The sequence below is a fragment of the Pagrus major genome, chromosome 13 (assembly GCF_040436345.1).
Source record: "Pagrus major chromosome 13, Pma_NU_1.0".
NCBI lineage: Eukaryota > Metazoa > Chordata > Actinopteri > Spariformes > Sparidae > Pagrus > Pagrus major.
Window position 1 is genome coordinate 7,097,840 of NC_133227.1, and position 15,381 is coordinate 7,113,220.

At 41.1% G+C, this 15,381-nt stretch overlaps 1 protein-coding gene across 1 annotated transcript in view; it reads left to right on the plus strand.

The window, feature by feature from the left end:
* Positions 1 to 2,726: 2,726 nt before the first annotated feature.
* Positions 2,727 to 15,381, plus strand: part of LOC141007537 (neurexin-2-like) — a 103,341-nt gene continuing 90,686 nt past the window's right edge. Inside the window, exon 1 of the mRNA XM_073479899.1 lies at positions 2,727 to 2,783. Coding sequence (XP_073336000.1) covers positions 2,735 to 2,783 — 49 coding nt within the window. The 5' untranslated portion in view covers positions 2,727 to 2,734. The remainder of the gene's footprint in view (positions 2,784 to 15,381) is intronic.

Sequence of the window (15,381 nt, forward strand, 5' to 3'; positions counted from 1 at the left end):
GGTCTTTTATTGGGTTTTTTGAGACTTGTGATGGAAGCATGTCGTTGTTTGTGTTGTTGTCCTGAACAGCAGCCACTGTGTTAATGCTAAATGCTAAAATGTAATGTAATGTAATAGTAAAAGTAGGGAGCAGCCACACAGTCAATGCAGAGCAGAGGCATTCATGTATAATCACCTGGTAAAGTGACTCATAATCTATCTAGAGTTTGGCAGCATTAGCCACTTAAAGTAAGTGTCATGACCAATATAAATGATTTGTAAACTCTGAGACATACAATTGAGATATACAATCTGCCACAATTAAATGTGCAGTCCTTCAAGAGTTGTTTGTCAAATGACTTTTGTTGTAACGGTAATGTACTTTGGCATCCATATGTCCATTAGCTTATAAATGGTTAAAATCTCTTATTAATATCACATTCTAAGTATATGGTCATAACCTCATTGAGGTACTGAGAATAATCAATAAACCCCACTTAAAAGCAATCTTGGTCAAAGTATAGTACAGTAGTACTTAAAGGCTGTGTGAGTCCAGCTCTCTCGGCAATTATTTTCACAAGTTATACAGTGGGGGATAACAGCTTCCCTAATGTGACAGATGTTTGCATGTTTCCAACACGGGGACGTTTCACAGCTACAAACTGGAATTCTAGCAGAGGCCGTGGGTTTTAACTCCATGTTAGAGGTAAATCAAAGAGGTTTTCCACTTTGCCAAAAGATGTCAGCTGTCACTCTCAAAATAATACTGTTTGGGCTTGGAAGCTCTGCAGGCTTCGTTCTCAAGATCAGGGCTCACTGACTTTCCTGGTTTGAAAGACAAAGGGTAGATCCTGGTGTGGGGCCTTTCATTTAAGCCAAACTTTTTCCCATGGAGGGCCAAAAGTGAAACTCCAGGCTCTCCTCATTTCTCTATTTTGTGCATCCTTGTGACCTCTCTCCTCCGTCCTCCTGCCTGTGATCCGGAAAACAGTCTCAGCGCACCATCTCGAAGGATATCACAATTCCCTAAAATGCTCCTGGAGGAGAGAGGAGCGAGGGGAGAGTTTTTTCGGCACCCGTGGCCTAAAAGAGGCGTGACATACAACTTGAATGTTAACACGATGGTGGGAGCAGCGCTCCACAAATGTGTTCTTTTGTTTTAATAGGTTAATAGTTTAATAGTTATTTGAAGTGATCAAATGTGCAATCAAACTTTCTGCCCCTAACTTTCTGTGTAGCGCCTTGTAAGGCACTGTCTTAACCGCATTCCATATGGACATTTCACATTGATATTATTTATGTCACATTATGCCACAATGTGAACTGAATTAAAAGTAAATATATAAGTTGTCATGAACACTGTTATCCTCATCTGACAGAGATCATAAAAGACAGCTATGCCGCACGTCATATTTAATGAACAGTGTTTCAAATACGGCTCTGTAGCATAGATGTCTCATTTTGCTGTCCTTGTGTCTCTTGCATTCTGCTCACATCTCATGAAGGACTATGGCGCAAGGAGAGGAGGCGAGGATGAGTAAACTGAGAAATGAGAAGAGGGGTTAATGGTGGGCCACAGGGATAAAGCAAACACCTATTATATTAGGTGTATATTATATTAACTAGCATTTCCAAGTGGCATTGTTGTTGGTGCCACTGTTGCAAAGATAACTGGATCAATTCCGTCGTCCTCAGAGTCACAAATAACAACAGCACAGAACTTAACTTGATTTTATTCAATCATTTAGACTTTGATAGAAATGGATCGCCAGTTAACCTTCCTTTTCCTAGCAGACAGAATTGTGCAGTTGACAGCAAGGTTCATAGGGAACCAATGTAAATGCTGATTGTTTCATTATTCTATATGCGTTACATTGCGCGCTCAACATTTACTTCATAATGAAACGTTGAAGCAGAAAACAAGATTTTTGAAAATAGTACTGTGATCCCATGACTGACTTCCTGCACAGTGTCACTCTGCCGGCCTTGCTCGGATTCCGAAAACTAACTAATACAGTAAAGAGATTATGAAGATTATGAAAGATTATGAAAAAATAACTAAACCTAATTAGGGATTCTAAATAAAGAGCATTTTTACTTCACAAAAACAAAACAGCAAAAATATTATCATCATTTTTAAATTAATTTAGCTTTTTTTAAATAAACCATCTGGCAGGCCAAATTTAACCTTACGGCAGTCCGACTTTGGCGGCGGGCCCCACTGTGGGCACCCCTGATGTAAACAGACTCACAACCTATGAGCCAGAAGTTCTTTTCAGTGCATTTTGCCGAGCTGTACACAATTGTATTAACCAATAGGACAGCCTTTGATGGCATCCTGGATATTTTTATTGGCCTTATTGCAAAGTGACACCACAATATTGAAGTGTACATAAGTGAATATGGCTTTTGAATTCAGAACACCTGGAATTGTTTTTCTGTCTGGCTCTTAATGCGTCTGGTTCTTTTCATTACTGAAGCCAGCTGCATTGACAAACAAACAGTTGAAAGACATCACATTTGCACTGGACTGTGCCTGTGCCTGTATTAGTGTCAATATTGACAATCCACCATTATTGCCAGCAACGTCAGTGCCACAACTATACTAACAGAATGACCAAACTCAGCGGTTCAGGCTGATACATGTGTCGGTCAACATGGAGAACGCTTGAGCAAAACATGATATATCTAGCATGAATGGAGATAGTGGCCTGCTAGCAGTTTAATACTTGATATCCTGCAGTCGTCATTAAATATGTCTGTTTTTCTTTATTCTCCTGCAGCTGTCCAGAAAGAAGTAGAAGGTAAGACATTACATTAAACAATGAGCATAATGATGAGCATAATTTGTTTTTCATGATGATCTTATTTGCAAAAGGCTATTGTCACAGCGTCAGTGTGTGAGAGTGTGTTTGCTTATTATCAGGTTGTTATTGTCGGTTTGGACTGCAGTTCTGACATCCAACAAATTAAGCTGAACGGAGATATACTATCACTGGTCACGGGGTCACTATGGAAAAAGCGCTTAATGTGCTGAATGCTCATTGTATATATAATCAGTATGCTCAAGGTGACTGGAGAGGTCTGCAGAGTGGGTGTTGTACGATACGGGGAGCATTCACATACCGCATCACAGAGAAAATGACTGTACAGAGATGCTTTGTTTTATTATTTATAACTTTTGTATTTTTCCCCTCTTTCTTCAGAGCTTTTTTTCCTCATCTAAACTACTGTTGATGTTAAGGTTTGGAGTCATTATGCTATTCTATGCCATTATGCTCAAAGGTCAATATGTGGTTTAAACCAGAACATGATGGCATAAAACCTCTGGCATAAAATGACTGATTACTGAGGCCTTGACATTCATCAAATAGTAAAATTATTTGCACAGTGATGCTTTTTTCAAGTGAATTTAAATTATTTTCTTTCAAGGGGAAAATCTCCTCTGGCAGGAAAAGAGACGTTTCTCTTTCCGTTATTGGCAACATATTAACTGGCCACAATTAAAGGGGATTGGTTTCTAATGAGGTGAATGTTCACACTGAACGAGAAATGAAGATTGAAAGTGAGGAGGGAGATTTGTTTAGTCTGCATCAGAGCGAGACATCCATCTCCCCAGTAAGGACTGCTGGTTCTGGTGAAAGGGCAGCCAACAGGCTCAGGAGACCAGCGCAAGGTGCACTGAACCACTGCACATTATAAATCACTGTTACTGACTCAAAATGCACCGACCCAATGCGCACCTGCTCTCGAAATCCTGCTTCTAACACTTTGGAATTTGACAGCAAAATATACTGAAGACTGCAGAATGTTGTTGTCTTCATGTATAGTGGCTGTGTAGAGTACATGTAGCAAGACATGACCACACACACAAACATTCAGTAACATGGGTATACATCATTTTAGGTATAATTTTTGCCAAAGATGATACATGTTTTGGTCTAGTGCCTCGAAGCTGTGCTTAAAATGGCACGTTTTAGTGACTGTGGTATCTGATTGTACGCTTCAGTAAGAGTTAATAGGTTTCATCTCTGCACTATTTCCAAAAACGGGCATTAATCATTCTTAATCAGAGCAAATATGATGTGGCTCTGCTCACAGCAAAAAGGCAGGCCTTATTAAATGACATGCTGCAAAGAGAGCACATCAGAATGTTTATTGGATTAAAGCTTGACATGGAGACAATCCCCAATGCAGAACGCATGACAACAACAATGACAACAGCGAAATCATACTCGCCAGATGCCTTTCTTTCCCATCCTTCAAACAACTCCATGTACCACTCGGAAGCAAGCCTTTGTTGTACTTGCATCAACGGAAATAGACGAATCTATGCGTTAGCTAAAGCCCATTCTCCCCCCAGAGATGGCAAAGATGGTAACCCATATGCTATATTTGGTTTTGGCTTTGGGTATTAAGTGGTGCAGGAATTATCTTTATTTTTCTGAGGAAGCGCTTTAAGGCAGTGAAAAACCTTTTTCACAGCAGGTGAGTCTTCTGAGTTGTTCATCTACAGAATGCAGCACGTGGGCCCGTCGATCTGTGCGGACAAAGGCCATCGAGGGGCATGCTCTAATGCCAAAAGAGTGCAGCGTCCTCTGATGTTTTGTGAGCGAAAAAAAAACAGGTCTGTGAACGAGAGATAAGGACAGCCACCTCACAAGGCAGACACAGAACAGTGAGAACCCTCTCAAACGTATAGGAAGACCTTGCACAGCACACACATGCCAAGTACAAACACGTTGTCATTGTTTTGTTTCTTTTTTCCTTCAGATTTTCATGTGTAAGCACACAGTAATGACACACCAAGAACTACAGGGCTGACAAAGCGAGCATAGAAATCTTCCAAAGAAAGGACGCAGCTGGTCCTGGTGGGCTCGCATCTTTCAGCGACAGTGACCTTGGTCTAATCCCTCATTACAACACACTCCATAATACTGTACTTTTCATGGGAAAAACAAATTTGGCAAATCCTAATCCTCGTGCAATGGCTCTTTCTTCTTAGAGGCTCGCTAATTAATGTCACAATAATGACTGAGAGGTCCTTCAACATCTGCATTTGTCTTTCCACACTCTATTTGTTTAATTCAAGTTACTTAGAGCAGTGTTTGCCTCGTTAGAAGTATTTCCAAAAGTAGTATTTTTCTTTTATAGTCTCCCTATCAATATAAATCCTCTTCCTAAAAATTGTATTACCCTCAAATTTTTATAAATCATGCTAGTTTCTTTTAAAGGAGACATATTGTGCTCATTTTCTACTACTAGAATGGGCCTACATGCATAGTGCACAAAAAACACATAAATTCCTGCCTCCTGAATACCCCGTCTCTTCTGATTGGTCGGTTCACACACGTCTGACCCAGCACCATTAACAACAACAGATCAGCTGTCCAAAAATAATTCTCACGTGCCAAACTAGCCACCAGGCATGAATTACGTGTGACAAGGTGACGTAGTGTGATGTCACAAAGTCACAGAATTAAAGGCAGGACTACAGATGGGCCGTTTAATGAGTAGTGTTGTCTGTGGGAGAGAGGAGCTTCTGTTGGTGCTGACTTTGACCTTTTTAATTTTGACGATCTTTTACGTAAGAACATATCTAAAACACTGAAGGAAATGAAAAAACAGCATAATAGTTCTCCTTTAATCCTTTAATGACGATATTATGAACAAACTAGATAATTGTTAAAGTAAAAAAAAGCTTTTATAAAAGGATAAAATCAGTCAAAGCATAGGAGGTTTAAAGTTAGACAACATATCCAAGGGAACACATGTCCTTTTAATATATCAACACAGTGTTTGCAGGTCTATTGTGTACCTTAATACGTAAAATGCTTTCTTTCTGAAGCGGCGTTTGTTCACAATAAAAACACTCTTCAGGTACGGCAAAAGTAATTTATTTTGTGCTGGCATGGCAGCACTCTTGAAGAATAATATTATTATTATTGCAACTGTCATAATGTCCTCTTGCTGACTTAAATCCAGACTGAATCACAAAGGACTGTATGGCTTCAAACAACAAGCCGGTAGTGCAACAAGCTCGAAGGTTTGAAAACAAGAGAGTCGATATATAATGGATTTACTCAAGGTCAGCAGATGTAGATGAGTGAAGCCGTGTGTAGGCACCGCAAACACAATACTAATGAACAATAGCTGTTCACAATCCCTTATGGAGTGTCACACTGAGATGATCATTAACACATCACATCCACAAGGTAAATCAGCCAATTTACAGATTCCACACAGACCTGAGTAGAACAAGGGACTTTTGGCTTTTGTGTTTTTACTAATATATTCCAAAAAAATACTGAAATATTGTTATATAATGAAGTCAAAAGGATCCAAGCACAATGCGAACATTTTGATAGAATAAGCTTCCATCACCTGGTGGTTATACATTTTTCCTTGCAGCGAAACTCCTCTGATAAGGTTGCCTCTTAATTTAAAAAATAGAACAGTGGTAGATTACTGGAAGGAATGGCGATTTATTTTCATACAGGCTTTCCCCTCTAATGGTACTCTCTGTAGGGCTAGCCAGTTATCTCTGCATTTCCACACACTGAGATTTGGATGTAAGGCTCAGCCGAGCAGGATGAGCACATTCACTGCGTAGCTGCTCTGATACAAGGGCAGCAACACCACCACTCCTCAACTACTCCAATGACGACTAGTCAAAGATGACTTTGTCGGCTGGGGCACTTGTTAAGAGCTGCTTGACCTGGCCTGTTTTGGTCACCAGCATCAGTCTCCATTAGTCAGGGATGCGTTAGTCAGGCATGCAGGTCAGCTTTCCTCACCCCCAGTGCTTGAAAAAATGTGAAGTGCGTGGAGTCATCACAGCTGTGAATTCCTTGGGTCAAAGCTCATTCCTCCAGCTTGGCAGAAATCAGCAGGGTTAGCCTGGGCTTTCCCCACTTGATGAAGCGATGGCCCCTGGCTTTGTGACTGCTACTTCTTATTAGTCTGGTAATAGAAAATCTTCCTCTCCACCTCCTCACATTGACAAAAGAAAAAGAGATGGAAAGAGATTTTACCAGATATCCTTCCTGCTGTCTCAGCTGGTGGTGGCTTACAGCTTGGCGCTGCTGGGTGTGTCTTTGTCACTGCTAATGATAAACAAGCCTCCCTTTTAGCCCCTTGTTGCTGCTGCCATGTCATAGATGTCCTTTCTCTTTTATAGTAAAAGGATGGGCAGACAGCAGAAGAGGATGAGCTCAAGTCCAGTCAGATCCGGTCTGGTGAGAATGAGATCACCTCAGGGGTGATGAATGGCAGGGGAGGTAACACTTGTTATGTCGTGTGTATACATACGTTGGCTTGTCGTGTGGGATGTGCAGCCATGACGAGCTGGGTGCACACACTAGCTCTTTGTCTGCTTTGAACACAGGGTTGTGGTTGAATCCTGTCTAAGCAGAGGCTCAGTCACTAGCCTGTGCAATGACACACTGTATCAAAAGCCTACATGTTGGCAGGCAAGGACCCTCCCAGAGGTAATCATGTCCATTTCACACCAAAAGATGTGGCATGAACAGCTTTGTTCAGCGAAACATGTGGAGGAGATTTGTGCGACGCGACCTGTCCCTTCATATGATTTTGACTAATGACTGAACTGGGACTTGAACTGGGGCATTGTATAAGTCAAACCGTAACAAGTTGGATTTGATAGTTTGGAGTCAGTATTCCTGACTTCCAATCTAAATGCGTCACAATGCATCGGCTCGGAAAAACGTACGCGAACGCCAGGATAAATGTTGGCAATGTATGTTTCTTAAAACCTATTGGAAACTAGTGCAACTTAATGTTTCTTTAGGTTGGGTTAGGTTAAGCTGCAAAAACCTATTGGTTTGGGTAAGGATAAGATTGTGTTTTGCAGAAAATTGTCCTGACATCTCGTCAAAAATAGTAGTTTCTCGCTTACAAATGCTGAAACAACACGGTTCCTCATAAAAACTATCCAGTCTTGAACAGTGGTCTCTGGCTTGGCATTCATCTCGCCAAGCTGTTAAACCACCACCATCCCCTCAGATGGCCAACAATACAGTCAGCTCACATACATTTAATGTTAACATGGGATGACATGTATTGTAGAAACATCAGTAAGGTGCATTTGAGACATACAACTTGAACATATTCAGTGTTCCCAGAAACGTAAAATGCAAGACATCTTATCCTGGCAGCTGGGTTGGAATGCTGCAGTAATCTGATGTTTGTATGGCAAGCAGGCACGCTGCAAAGAATCCTATCAAGCACAAACCCACTGAACGGAAATGGAATTGGCAACCACAAAGTTGTTACTGGATGTCCAAAACACAAACACATACATGAAGTAAAAATGGAGGAAAATGTAACTCTGCTTCCTGTTTAGTTTGTGAGCCGCCATTTTGCTGTGACGTCATGTGTGTTCATGTCGGTGAAGTCCGGCTTGATGGATCTTGCCCTGGTTTCCAACTTCCGACTTGAATGACCGTTCCATTTCCCTTTTCTGTTCCGGGTACAAAGGATCGCAGCGTTAGAGTGCTGATGCACTGATGAGAGCTGTTTGTGTTGGCTGGCACAGTGGGGCTCATGTGCTCGGCAGAAGGGTTTGAAATGTGTCAGCTCCATCTCCTTTTTGGCAAGAGGAGCAGGTGAGGTATGCCATATGATTTCTGGCTGACCTATTGAGACATTTGTCTGTCTCTCTGTCTGCTTAGCACAGGACAGAGGAGTGAGAGACTGGGGCTGGTGGTGCAGGCAAAATGTATTCAGATCTGGCCGCGATCGCTGCAGCGTGTGCAGTCTGACCAGCTGGACTTTTATACACCGTCACCTGCAACTGCTCAGCCTGATCATGTTGTGATTGATAGGTTGCGGTATGTTTTCAGTTTGCCTCCAGAGATTATTAGGCTTTCTTTATGTTCCCAGTATGACTGTCAGAGAGTATGGCAGTGCTGCAGCCATCAGAGTCTGTTACACCACCAAGTCCAATAACTCTCGGTAGAGAAAGTGTTCAGTCCAGCAGCCTTTGTATTTGGCCAACCCCTCAGCCTTCTGCTTGACAGGCTATGGAGGTTGGGTGTGACCTTTTTTGTCTTGGCTGGCTTGCCTTATGATGAGGCATTAACGCAGTGCAGCATCGTGTCGCAGCTCCAATCTGTCTTTTTTCCCCCCTCCAGAATTAAAAGGTTAGGTGCAGGTCTTTCTTGCAAAAGAGATTCTTAACCTCAGTAGGGCTCTTCTGGTTAAATAAAGGTTAGATATAATCAGAGATTAGTGGCTGACCTGTTTAATGATGGTTATGTCGTTGTATGAGTGTTTAACACCCTAAACCGACTGAGCTCCATTAGACGGCGAATCCTCTGTGAAATAGAGAGATGCTCGCTAAAGATTTAGCACATGAGGAATGGCATCACTTCTGCCCTTTTATACAAACGCTGCCATATGGAAGGTTAAAAGTATCATCTGGATGCAAATATCAGTGTGTGGAGATCAGTGGCTAAGCCTATAAAAGAGACCTATTTGAGATCATAGAACTAGCGTTACCATGAGTAACTTCAACATTAGGTGTTTGCAATATAAAGCAGGATCTGTGTATATCTGACACATCTCGAACGCTGTCTGCATCAAGTAAACATACAGTATGTGTTCCATTTAGAAAAAAGCATCTGTGTGAGCAACTACCTATAAGGGTTGCACCGATCAAGATGTTTTTTTCTCTCCTTGCCTTCCCTCTCCTCCCTTGAGATGTTTGTCTGTTTTTAGTTTGATTTCCCCTTTCTATTTGAGTTTGAACTTTGACATCCGTACCTTCCCCAGGATGTCTGTCACAAACTGCAGTCCAACATTGTGACAATGCTTTTGTTCTCCCGAACCTCTTTATGAACTTCCTGTTTTCGTATCCTTTTTTCTGTTCTTTCCCTCAAGGTCTGGCGCACCTGATGTTAAACCGCCAAGGTATGGGGTCTATTGGTTTGCTTTTCCTTCCCAGCCACCTGATCACAACATTCCCCCCTCCCCCCTGAAATCATTTTAGTTAACTGTGCTGCACTAATATTTCCTCTCCTCTTTTTTCATATACTTGCCTATTCGTTTTTGCTTCCTGTCATGTTATGCTCACTACTCACTCAATTCTTGTCCGTCAAACCCTTGTCCTGACCACTGACTGAGCTACTGGAACATCACCTTTGACCTCTGCAGTTTTTCGCCAAGGTAATGCATCTATGCACATAGCATCTCTTCGGTTTGGTTTCATGGTGTTTTCAAAGGGAATGAACACGTGTCAGAATAAAGAATACAACGGATCTAATGCCCAGGGTGTGTCTCAGGTCTGCACAGAAATAATGATCAGAACCAAACACAAACATTCTGTATTATCAGAGGGATATCTTTTCCTTCTTGGAGCTGTTGTAAATAATTTTACAGAATAGGTTACAAGATAGTGATGATTTCTCAAATGTGTGATCACTGGGTTGTTTATGATCACTCGTCAGTGGGTTGCGAATAACATTCCCTTCAAATGGTGTCTGCGATGCAGTAGTGCTAATGTGTTGAATATTCATAAAAGCACAGAATTAAGGAGTAAGAACTCAAAGATGGAAGAGATATTTTAACAGGCGTAAACAATTAAGAGTCAGGGAGAAACACTTCTGTGATGTGCTCTTCTTTTTCAGAATAAAACAGCATAATAATGCACACTTGGATATATTGTTTTGCACACTGTGAACTGATTTAAATTCAAGTGCTGATTAATATATGACTTGAGGTAAAGCCGCAGAATTGTGATGTAAAATCTAGGAAATCAAACGCAATATTTGGTTAAACAATATTAGGGGGCATTTTGACTGAACAGCATGGGTGGCACTGACCTACATGAAGATTATGCTATACTTATGCTTTGTGTTTTCTGCCAAGTGTTGTGAGGTTCAGATAAAAAAGAGTCCCCATCCTGTCGCCATGGCAATCAGCGTTGTCTCTAAACATAGAGACTTGGCTTTGATGACCCACTCTGACAGTATAATACACTGCTCAAATCCTCACTTTGCTCATCAGCAGCAAAATTATACTTAGACTCTAATCTAGACAGGAAATATTTTCTTGTTTGAATTTTGACAAAACAAACATCCCACGTGTTTTTCTAAAAATGACAGATTTAACCAAAAAAAAAGCACATTTGTTCAATGTTCATTCATTAAGAGATTCTGTTTTCATTTTCAACCCAATCAATGCAGTAAGATATCATTATAAATACTCTGTACTCTCTATAATTAGCTCCAGTGGAACACAAATCTGTGAGGATGGGGGGTAACAAGTGTGTGGTCGTACGCTGGGTGTTCTCATATACATTTTCTGCCGTAGAACTGATAACACTAATACTGAGTTCATTTACAGTAGATGAAAAGCCTTAAGTGAATTCTTCACAGCATGATAACAGCGGTTTTTCAGCCACTATAAATGGTGCCGCTTGAGGCTGTACATGACTGTGACATTATAGATTAAGGTCTGGCTTCTTTGGTTGCTTGCTCTGGGACAAACTTGTTCATGTACAGAAGTAGTAATCAGTCTCTACAAGGCCAAAAGATAATGTTCAATTTAAGCTCCTACAGTGGTTTAATTGATGGGTGCGCTGACAGAACAATGCAGTTGGATATACTGTAGTCTGCCGCGGCTGCTTCAACAATGATTAACCTTGCTGCACTAGAATGAGGCTGCTATATCAAATATTTAGAAAGTTATACAGTAAGTGTGTCCTAAAGGCCAAGCACAATGTGATCTGTCATGAAATGAAGCCTAAATGTAATTGCTCCATTTCATGCATCAGTGAGAAGAAGTAGTTGGTAATTGATTGTGCAATGGAGATTTACAGAAATAAGCCTCCAAGCAGTACTGGGGCATAGTAGAGCTACAATTAGTAACAAAGCAATGCCATCTGAGTTCATTGGATATACATGAGACATCAAAGTTTGAGTCAGACATTCAATGTCTGTTTCAACATTTGTTATTAATTTAATCTTTAGCCTGAGGGTATACTCAAGAGGAGCAGTCTGATTTGATTTGTTTTTTATTCGGCCACAAATCATTTCAAATCAAACATCCTCCATCTTTGTCGCTCTCTGGGAAGAGACCCATAGAAAATAAAAAACATTTTGCATCCTTGAGGAAATTCAGGAGGGCTTACTTGTGTGTGTGCTTCAGTCCTGTGTGTACACACAGATTTACAGAAAATGCTGAGATTATTCATGCGCAGGTGTCGCTCACTGAGCACCTAGAGGGCTTATGCCCGTCCCTGCCTCTAGACCAGTGTTAAACTGTTGCCCCGCTATGCACACGCCAACACTGCCTGACTTTGGTTTGGATGCAACCAGCCGACAACCGACTCCCCCAGCCCGGAGCAGGAGACCAAGTCAGCAATTGCAATCCATGCCCTGGGTTCTTGGACTACTTTGAAATTAATCAGCTGTAAAGCTTAGTATTAATGAGCAATCCACATGTTTGGCATTTTTCATGTTGATGCAGCCATTGCAGTATAATGTAATTGTAACTAAGACTGGAATAGGTTGGCTAATAGGAAGTAGATATGACGGCCTCCCACCTGATGGCAAGACATCAAGTTGCGAAAATTGGCAGCTAATCTATAGCTCTTTTTTGACACGGGCATAAGGGTGACACCAGTTATTTTAAGGCTAACTTGTCAGTTTGCAACTTAAGTCCACCTTTAAAGACGGACTAGTGAGAGATGAGTCTCCGTGTTCGGCATAATGACATTTAATGTCTCCAACAACTTCTGTAGTCTCATTTAGCCACTTGTTAGCACCCACCTTTTTTAAAGACACTTAAATGCTTTAAAATGCACAATTGGGGTTTTTACTAACATATATTATGTTGTAGAACAAATCTCTGAAAGTTTGTGTTGGCCAGAGACCTTGTTTCAGGCATCTAACCAAAGACCCATTGGCTTTGAGATGAGGGAAACATAAGTACAAAAATGCTAACTTAATTAATTCAGTGCTTTTTCATCCCTAACTTAGTTAAAATACTTTGCACAGTTCACTTTATATTGTTAGTAGTTTATGTGTATGGTGTTTTTAACATTTCTCATCATTTAGATAGTCCTGTAGGTGTTTTTAGCAGGCAGGGTTAGCCTGTCAGCTGACCTAGCTGGCCTCTTAAAAAGCTCTGCATATACACATAATAGTAGAACCAGTCACCTTTCTCTCTGATTTGTGTGCTTTTTAGGAAGCCAGCTCAGCTAGCTGACAGGCTAACCTTGCTAGCTAAAAACACCTCCAAAATGATCAAAAATGCAACAAAAGAAAACAAAAATAACAACCTGTATACGAAAAAATGGTGACTATTAACAATAAATACAAAGCAAACTGTGAAAAGTGAGGTATTTTAACTAAGTTACAGATGAAAAAGACTGGCATAACTATAGACTTATGCTGTAGAGTTGGCACGGGAAGCAAAAGGACGTGCAGTTCGTAAAACGGATATACGTCACACTACACTGTGCAAGTGGAGAATTTCTCAGTTTTAGGCTTCAGTCATGCGGCACTCTATTGGATTTGCCATGGGCAGCACCCCAACACTCACTAGTAATTGTATCTTGAATTTAGAGGCAGCTTTTATGGTTTCAAACCATGGGGTGCAAGAAAATGGGAGGTTGGATGATGTGTAGTCAAACAGAGACGGAGAGAGAGGGCGGGGTAGCACGAAGGAGCAAGATGTGACAATGAGAAGAGAAGCAGGAGAGACACATTGGTGCTGCCATTATTTTCTGCTGAGCCTCCTTTTCTGCCAATATAGGCGTCCGGCGCAATTGTCTTATGGCTTGCACCGGGGTGGAAGCTGCATCATGCATTAAGTGTCTAACTGCTCCTCTAGCAGCATCTGCACTGACTGACTGTGTCTCTGATGGCTTTTCCCCCGGAGTTAGTGCTAAAGTCTATCTGGTGTCAGAGCAAACACAGCCTTTTTCACAAGCTGGTAAACATTGTCGCTGCAGACAATGGGCCACCTCAATGGTGGGCAGGAGAGCAGAGATACGGCCCGCTGCCTTTCTAGCCACTCAGACACTTGCATTGATCCCTCAAACGGTACCAAGGAGGGCTTGAGGGTCATCTGCTAGTGACGTCTTCATTACCGAAAGATGGTAATTACAGAAAGATGGTGAACAGGATATGTTGCAAATCCTCTCGCTCTCTAAATTGATCTCTTATGAGAAAACCTTTCTTAGATTATTAGATAAAAATGCTCGCTGTGCCTGTGAAGTTATTAGCCGGACATTTAAGCACTCATGTTTTGCTAAATTAAGCCACAACCCCTCTGGTGTCCCATAATCATTTTTTCCCAACCACTCTGTTGCCTTCAGTGCTCACCGTGTACGCTTTGCACCTGCACTTAGGTTTACATTTCACCCACAACATCAGTCAAACGCCGAACTTCACATTACGGCTCAACAACAATAGCCTAACGAGTTGCTGTCTGCTCAGTAGTTGAGTAACTGCACTGCTCAAACAATAGAGACTAATGGGACCACGGATCCTGCTGGCTTAAATTGGCCCTGGAGTTCAGAAGGCGGCATTTACTGTACAAGCAAACATAGGCTTAAGGGACAGCTTATCCGTCTAGCTTGAAACAGCTTGCTCAGTAGCTTCGAGGCTGTAACTCACAGACAAGCAAAGGAAGGGGTGTCTATACTGGCTTGAAAGAGCCCATTCATACGTTCCAAGAGCTGTGTTATACAATAGTGAGCATTACCCCTGTGGTTTAATGTGAAGGAAAGTTAAATGTCACAAGTTACAACCCTTATTTATGGAGGAAAATAGAAAACAGTCTGTTTTATTATTCAGTTTACAATAGATTAAATCAACACTTAACGCATATGACCTTTATTTACTGTGGCGTCGAGCTCAGGTTGCTGCATGTCTTCACTGTCTCGAGATTTATGACTTGCTTACAAACAGTTTGATTGAGCTGATTTTTCCAAATTCATATGGTAATTCGTATCGTACACATTTTCATGTGAGTATGGTATCTATCTATCTATCTATCTATCTATCTATCTATCTATCTATCTATCTATCTATCTATCTATCTATCTATCTAATCTAAAAGCTTTATCTTGTGTTATAATTAGTAGCATCATTGTCGAATGAACTGTATGTACGAACTACATGTATTGTAGAGATGTTTGATGCCAAGAGAACACTGACAGGGTTCTTAGTGCAGCTTGTGAAAAGTCATGTTGCCCACAATGTGAGATCCCAAGAAACGATGAAACAGAGAAAAACCAACATCTTTCCTCTGCTCTGGTTAACCTAAAAAAAAAAGCTTCTTTTATTGAAGAGTTTGGGGGATTGTTTGAGCCAGCATATTTTACTGTAGATAGATTCTTTTTGTGGGTGTGAATTAGATGTTTATCCA